Here is a 13047-nt window from a genome sequence, read left to right as displayed (position 1 = left end):
ATGCGAATTCGTGTTACTGGGCTCTATTTCCTTTTCTCCCACGGTGTTTTTACATATCGACACAAACCTGGTGGTAGTACATCTTTATAACAAAAACAAAAAAAAAACATTTAAATATACTTATTATATGTATTATATTTTGTATTTGACTTACAATTTTTTGGAAAATAATTAAATAAGTATAAAAAATATTACCTTGTAATCATTACAACACTTTAAATCAACTTTGTGTGTGACCTTCTATGGTATATTTGAAATCAGAAGCTTTATATTTATTATTAATTTTATTACAATTAGAAGAAAATAAATATAATATGTAATATACATATATATATGTACATATTTATATATATATCGTTACAAACTAGTTTGAATGTTAATAATTTTATTACAGAAAAAGTGTGGGTAAAATGAGTTTTAAGTTAATATTATTTCGTTGCTCCCACGTTAAATTTTTTAGATTTGGTTTTGCAACCATTTTTATACTTATGCGTACTTCTATATGTATGGGTCATGTTTTTACAACTATTTTCTTGAAAAATATTCCAATTTTATTAATTCATTTAACAACGACAAACAACGACTTTCAAGTTTGCCTACGTATCTTTTTACCTTATCGCCTACGCTTAACCCACACCAAATAAACACCTAATGCAAAAACATGATTTGTGTGTACTTTACGTTGATGTATACAGACCATTTACATCGGCTCATTGCAGCTCGAAGGTGTTTAATACTTTTTCAGCTCTCGCATAGCATCACATAATTTTTTTGCATCCTACGTAAGGCGAATTCAAATTTAAAAGTCTCTGAAAATAAGATAATTAAAATGCATTATTCAAATCTTTAAAATTTTTATACATGTTCTCATATGTTCCCACTAAAAATTTTAAGTGATTAACATTTAATTTCTTCACTAATCAACAGATGTTTTTGCCATTCAAGAAGAAGTCGGTCTGAGCTTAAATTTAAAATGCCTTATAAACATGGTAAAAATTGGAACCAATTTTATACGGTATACATACATATGTCCTAACATGATTTCACAAAGTGAGACTTTTTGATTTGAATAATTTGTATCTAATACAATAGAATTTGATTATACTTTGCAATAGTGGGATAAAAATTGGGTATAAATATTCCAGTTACCCTCCAATATCTTTTCTTTTCTTTGAAGAAAATCTTTATCAATGTTATCTTCTGGATTAATTTCGTCATAAATGTAATGTTCTTTCTGAGTGAATTAATGTCAGCTGCAATTGATTGAGCAATATTATGTCTATTTGATAATACTTCAGTCCAACAGCGTTAAAGAGAGTATAGGTTAAAGATATTACCATAGATTTATGGTTAAGAGTAAACCAGTTTAATTCTCTTTTATCTAACAGAGCGGTATACAATGTTTTCCTCGTTATGTTGGTGTGTGTGAAGAGCGCAGTGATCAGAGTGATAGAGTACAAATATGGTATTTATGTACCTGTATTTTAGCCCAAGTGCATTGAAATGTGTACAAACATTTTTTGTTTCAGTTATTAGTAAAACAGCGCAACATATTGAACTGACTAAGTGCTTTAGCGGATAATCAGTTTTTTAACTGACGTTTTCTTTCTCTTTGAAAATAATTTTTAAGGATATTTTTTTTCTTTATTTGTATAAAGAGTGTAAAAAATTATTGAAATTGACTATCAATACGAAAACGCATATTATATCATAATAAAAATAACATTGTTTAATTACTTGTGATGTGTAAATGTTGAAACTTTCGGATATATACATATATATCAGCATCAAAATAAAGTAATATAAAAACTAATTCGATATTTAACGATTAACTGCCTCTCTTAGGATATATAAAAATAATAAATATTGAAGAGTATTTTGCCAGATATCTCAAAGCTTGTCAGCTTGTAGCTCGCTTTCATAATAAACCGACTTCTACCATGACATCGTAAACTTACCTTTAATTTTCTTTAATTGGAAAATACTGTACTTTTATTTCAAAACTATAGGATGACAAAGAATTTTTTGTTTTTTAATTAACGATTTTTAAATAAAAATTTTGACTAGCCAATTTTTTTTACTTTATATTTCCAATCAATGGTACAATGTTACAACAAATATATTAGCAAAAGTATGTTGCATAACGGAGAACAATTTACGCCGGTTAGATTTTTACTTTTAGTAAAAGTTCACAGAATTTTTTGATTTGTTTTTATTGGGAAAGTTTTAACAAAGTGTTTAGTAATTATTAAGTTATTTAAATCAATCTATTGTCTTATTTTAGAGGTCTTAACTCTGAACATGCACTTAAAAATTATATTTTGTTTCACCAATCAGTTCAGAAGTTTTGAATACTGAAAATATACACGATTCTGAATTTTCTCAAACTATCAACGAATTTGGCCCATTTCAAGATGATGACAGAAAGAGATAATTCTCAGCCTGCTTCGAATGCTCCTAAATACACTATCCAGAACAAATGTACAACGACAGAAATATTTGGCCATAGTATTAATAGTAGTAGGCTTATTAAACGATCTGAAAATGGACCATGCCGTATTACAGTGTCTTCAATTCGTAAGGTGACCATATTAAATCGCACCGCTTTCGCTAGCACCACGAAATCAAAACATTTTGGGTTAAAAAATGCCCATAAAACACCGAAGACAAGAGCTATTTGCCAAGAATCGAATATAAAGGTAAAATATATTATTAATGGTAATCAATTTAGTTTTACCGACAAAAGTATAGTGTAATCCTGATGTTTAAATGTTTGCTATTAAATAAGATGATGTTTAATAATAATAATTTTTAAAATGGGGGTCGCTACTTTATGTTGGGAATTAAAGTTGCGTTAATTAACTTTTTGATAGATGGATAAATGTTATTGAGGAACTTACTAATGATGATAATGTACTATATTTGACAGCATTTTAATCTATTACTTTATTAATTTTGATATGTTGCTCCTTTTTAAAATAATTTTGGCAACTCCATAAACACCATCTAAAATTGCACAAGAAAAACTCTGAAAGAAAATACTTAAAAATTACCCAGCACTAAGTTTTGTTGTAGTGAATTATGAAGAAATTGCAAAATATAGTATACTGCCAAACTGGAGCTGTCTCTAGGAGTAAATTTTAGTATCAAGTTAAACTATCACAATAATTATCTGGATAAATTTTCGGACCATATTGGAAATTATAATAAGGCACCGGTTGAGATTTTAACTTGAATCTGAAAGAGATGGAAGAAAGGTATCAATGTTGACAGTTCTTAGAGCTAGGTGCTTATTCAGACACAAGATAGTGTACAGGGTTTGTTGCGCGCACCGACTGACCTAGATAATATAAAAATAGGATTTAACCTATTTTTATATTACATGAAGCAGTGCTAAAAGGACTTACCCTCAGCAAGTTTGTTTAAAAAACTGTGCGAGTGTAGCCACTACTGACCTCGTCATCATTTACATATATAGGTGTTACAAACAACTACTGGGTAAACAAAACAATAAATTCTGAAGTTACATGTTGCAAGAGTGTAAAAAGTTTTCCAACCAGTACCTGATTTCAATCGATCACATTGTATATGGGACCTTGGGCTATAGTCGACCGATCTGAACCATTTCTTCGGTGATTGTATACATAGATGCCTTAGACAGTAGATTCTATCTTGCCAAATGTATTTTCTGTAATGTTCCGATATGGGCGGTTCCAACAAATTAGCGATTTCTTTGGCAGAAAACTCAAAATACCCTGCGCAGCATATCAATTTTTTAATCAAATAGCACATTTCAATTTTGAAGTTTTTGCCCAAATGTATTCATTTTAGGCACAATGATATACTATTATGAGTCAAATACGTTCCGAAATTTTCATTGAAATAACTCAAATATTGGTCAATATATCCAGCCACCAGGAAATTCAAAAATCTTTATATTAAGTATATGAGGGCTCAGGGAAGTATTTACCCGATTCCACCCATTTTGGATGCACAGAATTAATACTACAGGAAAGGATTATATCTGAAATTCTATTGCATATCTCACACATAGATATTTTCGAACAAAAGTCAACTATAGGTACTGGAGACTACATATTCGGTACCTACGGTCTTAAACAGTTTTGATTGGATTTGAACAATTTTTTGTCATAAAGTGGAATACACTGAAGGCATTATTCGAGCAAAGTTTAATTCCATTATAATAAGTGCTTCTTGATCTTTTTATTGGAAAGTAAAAGAATCAAATGGAATTTAAAGTTGTTCTATATGGAAAGTAGGCGTGGTTATTGTCCGATGTCTTATTTTCACAGCGTGACATAGGAGTATGAAAAGAATGCCTCGTTCCAATTTTATCGAAATCGGTCAGTCGAGTCCCGAGATTTGCGACCAAAAAGTAGTCAGTGCATTGCTCATCGTTCAATTTTTACCAAAGTCCCTATTTAGTCTTGTCATACTATCTCGGCGGAAAATTTTTACGTGTCTGGCGCATATAGTTGTCGATTTATCGCGCTTCCTGTAGTTTTGAACAGTACCACTATATGGGGAGTGAGCAGGGTTTTCATTCGATTTCATCTATTTTCACTCTATCGGTAGGAGATCTTATAATATGCATGCTGGGCGAATTTGGTTGTTGTATCTTTAGTGATTTAGGAGATATACACAGTAAACATATTAGAGGGCAGGGCCAGGCCCACTTTTACAAAAATTTTTATCCACAGGTGCTCCTTGCTGCTGCGATCCCCTGTGTCAAAGTAAAGTGCCACTGATCAGATATCACCTGACTTAGTCTCGTTTCTTGATATTTATCTACTACTGTGTCCATTTCATTTCCTTCAAAGTAATCCCCTCCCGCTGCAATACACTTATGCCAACGATTTTTCCAGTCATCACTTGGAAAAATCCTCCGTCGTGATGGCCATCAGAGCCTCCTTCGATTCAGCTTTTATATACTCAATTGAGTCAAAACGGTGTCCTCGAAGTAGTCATGTGAATTTTCTAAATAGACAGAAGTTACATGAAGGTAAATCAGGCGAATGTAGTGGTTAGTTGAAAATGTGGGGAAATGGTCACGAATAACCGACACACTTTGTTCAATAAATTCAGACATAGTAAAAATCAAAGAATTCACTTTTAGAACCTTACAAAATATCTCAAATACTAATGAATATTTTGATGTGAAATTTAGCAAAGACACTAATAGTACTACCAACATACAGAAAGAAAAATTTACGGATTCGAAAAACACGGGAAATATACATAAATTAAAAATTCACCTTTCAATTTGATCAAAGTAGCAGATTCCTAAAAATATAACATATACATACATATGTATATGTAAGAAAGAAAAAAATTGTGTTAAGCATAAGCGGTGCAACACTATTCCGCACCGTTTAATTATGCCTTCGTCGATATTTAACAAATACTGCGTCAGTTGGAATTTTTCAAATTTACTTTATTCCAGTCCAAGATTTAATTACACATACAGTGACTCACACGTCTAACCGGACGCGCGCATTGCCAATGATGGAACCCTCCAATCATATAGTGAACATCTTAAAAATGATACATATGATACATCAAATTAAAGGAAAAATCTTCTATTTTATTTTAAGAAACTTAAAAATAGTAATAAATTTATTCACTGCGTAAAATTTAGAGAAATAGCTCGCAACATATAAAATTTGTTCTACACAACTAACCGGATTTTTTAAAAAGCTAATAATTACTTATATTTCGTAGCATATCCTTTTGCAGATAAAACTGCTTCTAGTCGCCTTGGTATAGAGGCGACAAGTTTTTGACAAAATTCTGGTGGTATTGTGTTCCAAGCCTCCAAAATAGACCTTTTGAGCCCAGCAACATTGGAATACTGTCTTTAGTACACTTTTCGACTGACTTCTTGTCATACGTGCTCAATAACGTTCAGATCTGGGGATTGGGCAGGTGTCCCCAGTACATGAGGGCAATTGTATATTAACCAAATACGAGCAATCTCCGGTTTGTGCTTCGGATCGTTGTCTTGGTAAATTGTAAAATTGTCTTTAATTCCCAATGTGACACGTGACTGCTTTAAAATTTCCTTTAAAATGTCGACATATTGGAAACCATACATAATACCTTGCACAAAATGCAGGTTGCCCCTTCCTTTAGCCGATATGCATCCTAAAACCATTACTGGCCCACCACCATTCTTAAGTGTTGCCCTAGTATGTTTTGGCAAGTAAGCTTCGTTGGGACGCCGCCATACAAAACTTCAGCCATCAGATCCCTGCAAGTTAAACTTGCTTTCGTGTGTGAAAAGAACCTTGAAAAAGAAGTAATAATACGGTTTTATGATTACTAAATCAAAATTATGCCATTTGCCCTTTGTCAAAACTCATCAAGCCTTTTTAAATACAATTTCGCAAATTCTAGCCTATTCATTCTATTTTTTTCGTATATGTACGGCTTTTTTACAACTGCTGTACCATGTAAATCGAAGCTTCTAAGTGTGCGTCGAATTGTTTCAGCTGAAAACCTTCTTCCCTTTTTAATTTTCCAATATGTTTCTTACATTTTCCGCCGAGGAAAATGGATTTTTTTCAACAATTTTCAGTGTAAACTTTTCTTCGGCTTGTGTTAGCTTCTTTCCTTGACCAGCTCTACTAATATTATTGATCCTATTTTCCTTCTCAAACTTTTTTATAATATCGAAGCTTCAGAATTTCGATACAAGAATGAGCACGTGGGGGTGTCATATTGTTGTGTGGCTTACTCACAGACTTACCGGTAACTACTAATATGCTGAAAATAATATTCAGTGTTTATTCCAGTGGAATTCCACAACGATCAGAAGTATCGTTACTTGTAGAAGGTTACTTCTTGTAATTTTCCGGTTAGTTGTGTGGAACAAATTTTATATGTTGCGAGCTATTTCTCTAAATTTTACGCAGTGAATAAATTTATTACTATTTTTAAGTTTCTAAAAATAAAATAGAAGATTTTTCCTTTAATTTGATGTATCATATGTATCATTTTTAAAATGTTCACTATATGATTGGAGGGTGCCATCATTGGCAATGCACGCGTCCGGTTAGACGTGTGAGTCACTGTATTAATATCTTAATATATAAAAATCCAGTGTCTGTGTGTATGTTTCGAATGAACTCAAAAACGAGTCAACTGATATTCATGAAAGTTGGCATATACATACATGTAATTTGGTCCAACTTAGATGATAGGATAGCTTACATCTCAATTTTTACTCGCAATATTATATTATTGCAAATTATTTGTATTATTTGTTAGCTCAAAAAGATTCTAACAGATGTCGCTAATTGTTGATTGGATTGAGTAAGTATTCAACAGATGTTTATATAAGACATGAACCTGCGGTTGTTTTCCAATTGGAAAAGTGTTATGCACAGCGTATAAGCACATAAAGAGAAGGATTACCAGCACAAATAAGTTTAATTAAATTACAAATTATGAATGTAAACTTAAATTAAACGTAAAACATTGTAAGTTAAAAAAGCAATATATTTTAGCTGAGTTATAAAAATACTGATTTTGACTGTACTGTTTTACAATTATTTTTTTATTGCTCACTCATTATTGAAAAAACAAACAAAAAACATTAAAGACTTTGCAACTCTATGCGAAAAGCTGGGTATTATTTCTCCAATTGGAGAAATAATTTTCCAAATGCAATGTGTTACGAAAGACTTCGATCATAATTTGGGATGAGTGTACTATGGCTCATAAGCATTCACTCGAAGCATTAAATAGGACTATGCAGGATTTAAACAATAGTGACAAACTTTTCGGTGGTACTATTTTATTACTATCTGGTGATTTCCGGCAAACGTTGCCAGTTATTTCTCGCTCAACTTTTGCAGATGAAGTTAATGCATGTCTAAAACAATCTATTTTACGGAGATATGTTGAAACACTCAGACTGACAAAAAACATGCGAGTACAACTCCAAACTGATCTCACAGCACAAGAATTACTGGATCTTGGAAACGCTGAAATAGAATTTCATCAAGATACTCAACATATTATATTGCCCGATAATTTCTGTACTGTTGTTCAAACTAAAAATGTACTGATTGAGAGTGTCTTCCCAGATATACTAAATAACTATTTAAATCATGACTGGTTTAGTAATCGTGCAATTTTAGCAGCGAAAAATGTTGATGTTGATCTGATTAACTACCAGATACAGCAATTATTACCAGATGATTTAATGTCATTTAAGTCTATCGATGCTACTGTAGTAGAAAACGAGGCAGTGAATTTCCCAATTGAATTTTTAAATTCTTTAGACATATCAGGAATGCCACCACACAATCTACGATTGAAAATTGGATCACTGATTATTCTACTTCGTAATTTAAACCCTCCTAAACTAAGCAACGGCACACGTTTGGTGATCAAAAAAATTATTGGGAACGTTCTTGAAGCAACTATTTTAACAGGAAAGTTTAAAGGGGAAATTGTTTTGTTACCACGTATTCCGATGATACCATCCGATTCTCCCATACCATTTAAAAGACTACAGTTTCCCATTCGTTTAGCTTTCGCGATGACTATATGTAAATAAATCTCAAGGCCAAATAATGTCTATTTGCGGATTAGACTTGGAAAATCCATGTTCTCCCATGGGCAATGGCGTGTTCACGACTAGGAAGACCATCAAGTTTATTTGTATTAACAAAGGACGAATTGACCAAAAATATTGTACATCTATTCTCGCTTCATTGAACATAAACTGTGGTTTATTACGATTAAAGACATTTAGAGTACATTATACAAATAATTATATGTGCATAACTAGGTTTCCTGTTTTTTCGCCAAATATGAAAAACTATCCCGTTTCTGAAATTGAGAAATTCTTTGGTGATATGTTGTTGTTGTGAAATGACCAAAATTTTTGCTTTCTCCTCTCATTCGTTGTATCGTTGCCTTCAAAATGTGTGTGAATTTTCGGTGCTACGTAGTAAATAATTATATGTGCACATTAGTGCAAAATGATCGGAACTGCTGATAATAGCGTTTTCGGAAGTTAAATTGCAAAAATTAGATTGAGATATTTATTTTAAGTATGTAATTGTTCAAAATAGTGAAATTAATTTAAATATTTCGACATTGGTTAGTTAAAATGCCTCATGAAACCAGTTAGACAAACCACTAACAAAGTATCATAAAAGGAATTCGTGATAGCGGTGCGAATATCACCAATATCGCAAAAAAAGTTAACCGGTACCGGAAAAGCATCTCTAATTATCTAAATAATTTAAGTTAATATGGTAGAATTCGACGAAGTGGGCGGAAAAGCAACATTGATTTGCGTTGCAAACGGCAAATACAAGGACTTGCTGTGGTTGATTTAATGAGTAGCGAAAAAATTTAAGGTCGTATGGGTCTCCAAATAACTGACAGTCGAATAGTGCAAAGAATCCATAAACGTCCATTACTGAAACATACCTCCATGGTGCCTAAACCCAAGCCTTCACAGCGACACTTGAAGGCTCGCATGGAGTTTTCAAAAAAGTACCGTTTTTGATGCTAAGAATGGCATAACGTAATTTTTAGTAATAAAAAGAAGTTCAATTTAGATAGCCCTGATAATTGCAAAAGATATTAGAGAGATGTTTATTAAAAAAATAAAAATCAAACATGCACATATAAATATTTAGTACTAAGACTATTTTTAAATAAACTTCCTTATTACATATGGTACTAAAGAAGTCTCTTTTTGCAATATCCAGAAAAAAACAAAAAATAGCAGAATAGCTACAGTGTTGAGAAAAAGTTCATTCATAATCTAAGATGACTGCATGATATCCTCGACAAAAACGATATAAAGATATGATTCCAAATTCCATTCAAGGGGAAATTTTTTCTAAAGTAAATTACATTTCCTCGCTTTTAATATAGAACAATTTGATGAGTAGTTTCGTCGTTTCTAATAATTTTAGTAAAGTAAAATTAATTCAAATATACTTATATGGTATATATATCAATTTAGTAATTATCGTATTTTTAACAGATTTCGGATATTGTTGTTGGAAAAGATGATAATTTGTCCGCACGAGAGGCTTTATTACGTTGGGCTCGTCGCTCGACTCTGCGTTATCCGGGAGTGCGGGTGAACGACTTCACCACATCCTGGCGAGATGGGTTGGCATTTTCTGCTCTAGTTCATCGAAATAGACCTGATTTGCTTGATTGGCGGAAAGCAAGAATGGATCGCCCACGGGAACGTCTGGAACAAGCATTTCATATTGTGGAAAAAGAATATGGTGTTACCCGTCTTTTGGATCCTGAAGGTAAATATTATTATAATTTTTAAAACTGAACTATTCAATTCATTATAGTAGCTTTTTAGTATAAACAGAATACAAAAAATGAAGGGTCTTCAAAACAGCAAGAAAATTTTCAAAATTAATTTTATCTGCCTCTGATCATGTCTGATAATACTAGTTAACAAAACCCTCCTTTAAAGGGGGAGCCTGATTTAGAAGCTTCAAAAAATCGATTTTTGTTTTTGTTGCTTAAATCTCTTCAAAAATAATCTAAGAATATGTCCCCAAAGTTTTAGATGTGAATATGAAATATTTTCGAAGCTAGAAGGAAAATAGTGACCGAGCGTCTAGCAGATACATATCGCTCATTTGCTGCAAGACCGGCATAATTCAAAAAACGTGATTTTGGAGTTAATGCTGCAGAATTGTTCGTTATATCATACTTCATGTTGAGTGAAAAATTCATATGAATACCTCTTATATGCTCCGCTTGAGAAGAGGTGTAAGGTTGTAGTAAGTTGAAAATTTTAAACGCGTTTTCTGGCGAATCGATTTTTTTGACTTATGCCGGTCTTGCAGCAAATGAGCGATATGTATATGAGCGATTGGGCAGAAAGCGAAAACTATGACACGCGATTTCTCGGTTTTTAATGAGAAAAGCAAGTTTAAACATATTTTTAAACAACATAAAGTAAAATTTTTTTGGTCAAAAACCACTTTTTAATTTTTTAAAAATTTCTAAAATTTTACACTTGTTTTTAGAATATTTTTAGTTTAACTAGAAAAGAAATTATTAAAAAAATATGAAGCTCTTTGAATTTTTTGTTTTCGATAGAAATTGCGACCTGCATCCTGCCCGCCGTCCGACAAATGCACATGCGAGATGCATCGGGCAAATGCTTCCCAAGAAATCGTATCCAGAAAATTTTTGAAAGATGTTTAAATATATAATTATAAACCCTAGAAACTTTGCTTTACTCACTTATTTCTTTCCTTCCCAAAAAAATCGATTTTTTTGAAGCCTCTTCTTAATATTCACAAAAAATTTTGTACAAGGTGCGTTCCAAAGTAAACAGGACTTTTTGAATCTAGTGGCACCCGACTGGTGCGTTAGAATCTGCTTTCTTTATTGATTGTCCATGACATTTCATAGATTGGAAAAAAATCGATTTTTTTGAAGCCTCTTCTTAATATTCACAAAACTTTTTGTACAAGGTGCGTTCCAAAGTAAACAGGACTTTTTGAATCTAGTGGCACCTAGTAGCGCCTATAGATGGCGCGACTGGTGCGTGAGAATCTGCTGTCTTTATTGATTGTCCATGACATTTCATAGATTGGAAGTGAAGTTATTGCGTTTTAAGTGTCAGTATGTTTGTGTTATCGGTGCGAAAATGAGCTTCGAACAAAGAGCCAACATTTAATTTTGTTTCAAAATTAGTAAAACTTTTACCGAAACATTTCAATTGATGAAACAAATTTATGACGATGATTGGCTATCCAGTAACAGAGTGCACGAGTGGTTTCAACGTTTTCAAAGTGGTCGTGTGGACATAAATGACGATCAACATGTGGAAATTCCATCGAAACTGTGCATGAATTCATCAAAAATCAGCCGAAATCAGCATTGAAATTCATGGAAATTGAATTGAACATCTCCAAAACATCTATCACATTTTGACCGAACATTTGGTCTTACGAAAGGTGTGTGCACGGTTTGTTCCGCACAAATTGACTGACGACCAAAAATTGCTCAGAATTCAACATTCGAAGGACGATTATTTGACCAAAAATCACATTTTAACCATTAACCACTCCCCGTATTCACTTGATACGGCACCGTGCGACTTCTTCCTTTTCAGAAAAACGCATTGGCCCATGAAAGGAAACGTTATACAGACGTAGAAGCCATTCAAAAGGTAAAACACTCGTTCAACATGCTTTGGAGCGTGCAAAAAGCTGTATTGAAGCAGAAGGAGACTATTTTCAATAAAAAAAATTGATTTTTCCGAAAAATCTATTTGTTCTGGTTTTTTTTTAAGTCCTGTTTACTTTGGAACGCACCTTGTATATATCAATAGGAGCAGTATAGTTCTCACATTTCTTTTTATTAAAACTTTTTGGTGTCTTTCGTAACCTAAAATAATAACACTGTGATAGTCAAAAAAAAAGACAAGACCAAATTCGACGGTTTCCCCCTATTTCGGGTCCTACGAATCGAACTGCATCATTACTTTTTTGAGTTACAATCATGGTTTCATACAAAAATTTTTTTTGAAGTTTTTCATCAAAGTGTCCCATTGTAAGAGAAAGGCACATTTTCTTCTGTCTCTAACTTTTTTAATGTTGACTTTTTTGGTAAACTTTCTTTGGCAAAGCTTCTCAGAATAAGTCCGTCCTTAAGTTCTTAGATGACTGTAAACCCCAAAATCGATGTTTTTTGGGTCTTTATAGCCAATATGTCGAAAAAACTGAAATTTAATTAATTTTTTTTTAATGTTTTTTCCCTCACGTTTCGTCAATATTTTAATTTACCCTTTGATACTTATACATTAAGTGACATCTTGTAATAGTAAGAAACTTAAGCAAAGACAACGTTCTGAGCAAACTAACCGTTAGAAAAACTCTTAACAAAATTTGTATTTTTTAAAAAAGCTACACTAACTATGTTTGTGTGCTGTTTTATTTTTTTTTTTTTTGTATCTTATAAGTGTTATCAATAAGTATCATAAATTTGTACACAATATTTAAATTACAT

General features: G+C 32.4%; 1 protein-coding gene across 32 annotated transcripts in view; it reads left to right on the top strand.

Annotated features, from left to right (window-relative positions):
* LOC105232556 (microtubule-actin cross-linking factor 1) overlaps positions 1-13047 on the top strand; it is a 152694-nt gene that overhangs the window by 52021 nt on the left and 87626 nt on the right. For 30 of the 32 annotated variants that reach the window (XM_049451130.1, XM_049451145.1, XM_049451146.1 and 27 more), the window contains one exon: positions 10037-10316. In XM_049451130.1, coding sequence (XP_049307087.1) covers positions 10037-10316 — 280 coding nt within the window. Of the gene's footprint in view, positions 1-1519; positions 1798-2243; positions 2700-10036; positions 10317-13047 lie in introns of those variants that run through there. The other 2 variants (XM_049451132.1, XM_049451131.1) reach the window with 2 other exon arrangements.

Source organism: Bactrocera dorsalis, chromosome 3, assembly GCF_023373825.1.
Source record: "Bactrocera dorsalis isolate Fly_Bdor chromosome 3, ASM2337382v1, whole genome shotgun sequence".
Lineage (NCBI taxonomy): Eukaryota > Metazoa > Arthropoda > Insecta > Diptera > Tephritidae > Bactrocera > Bactrocera dorsalis.
This window is presented reverse-complemented; position numbering and strand designations above follow the sequence as displayed.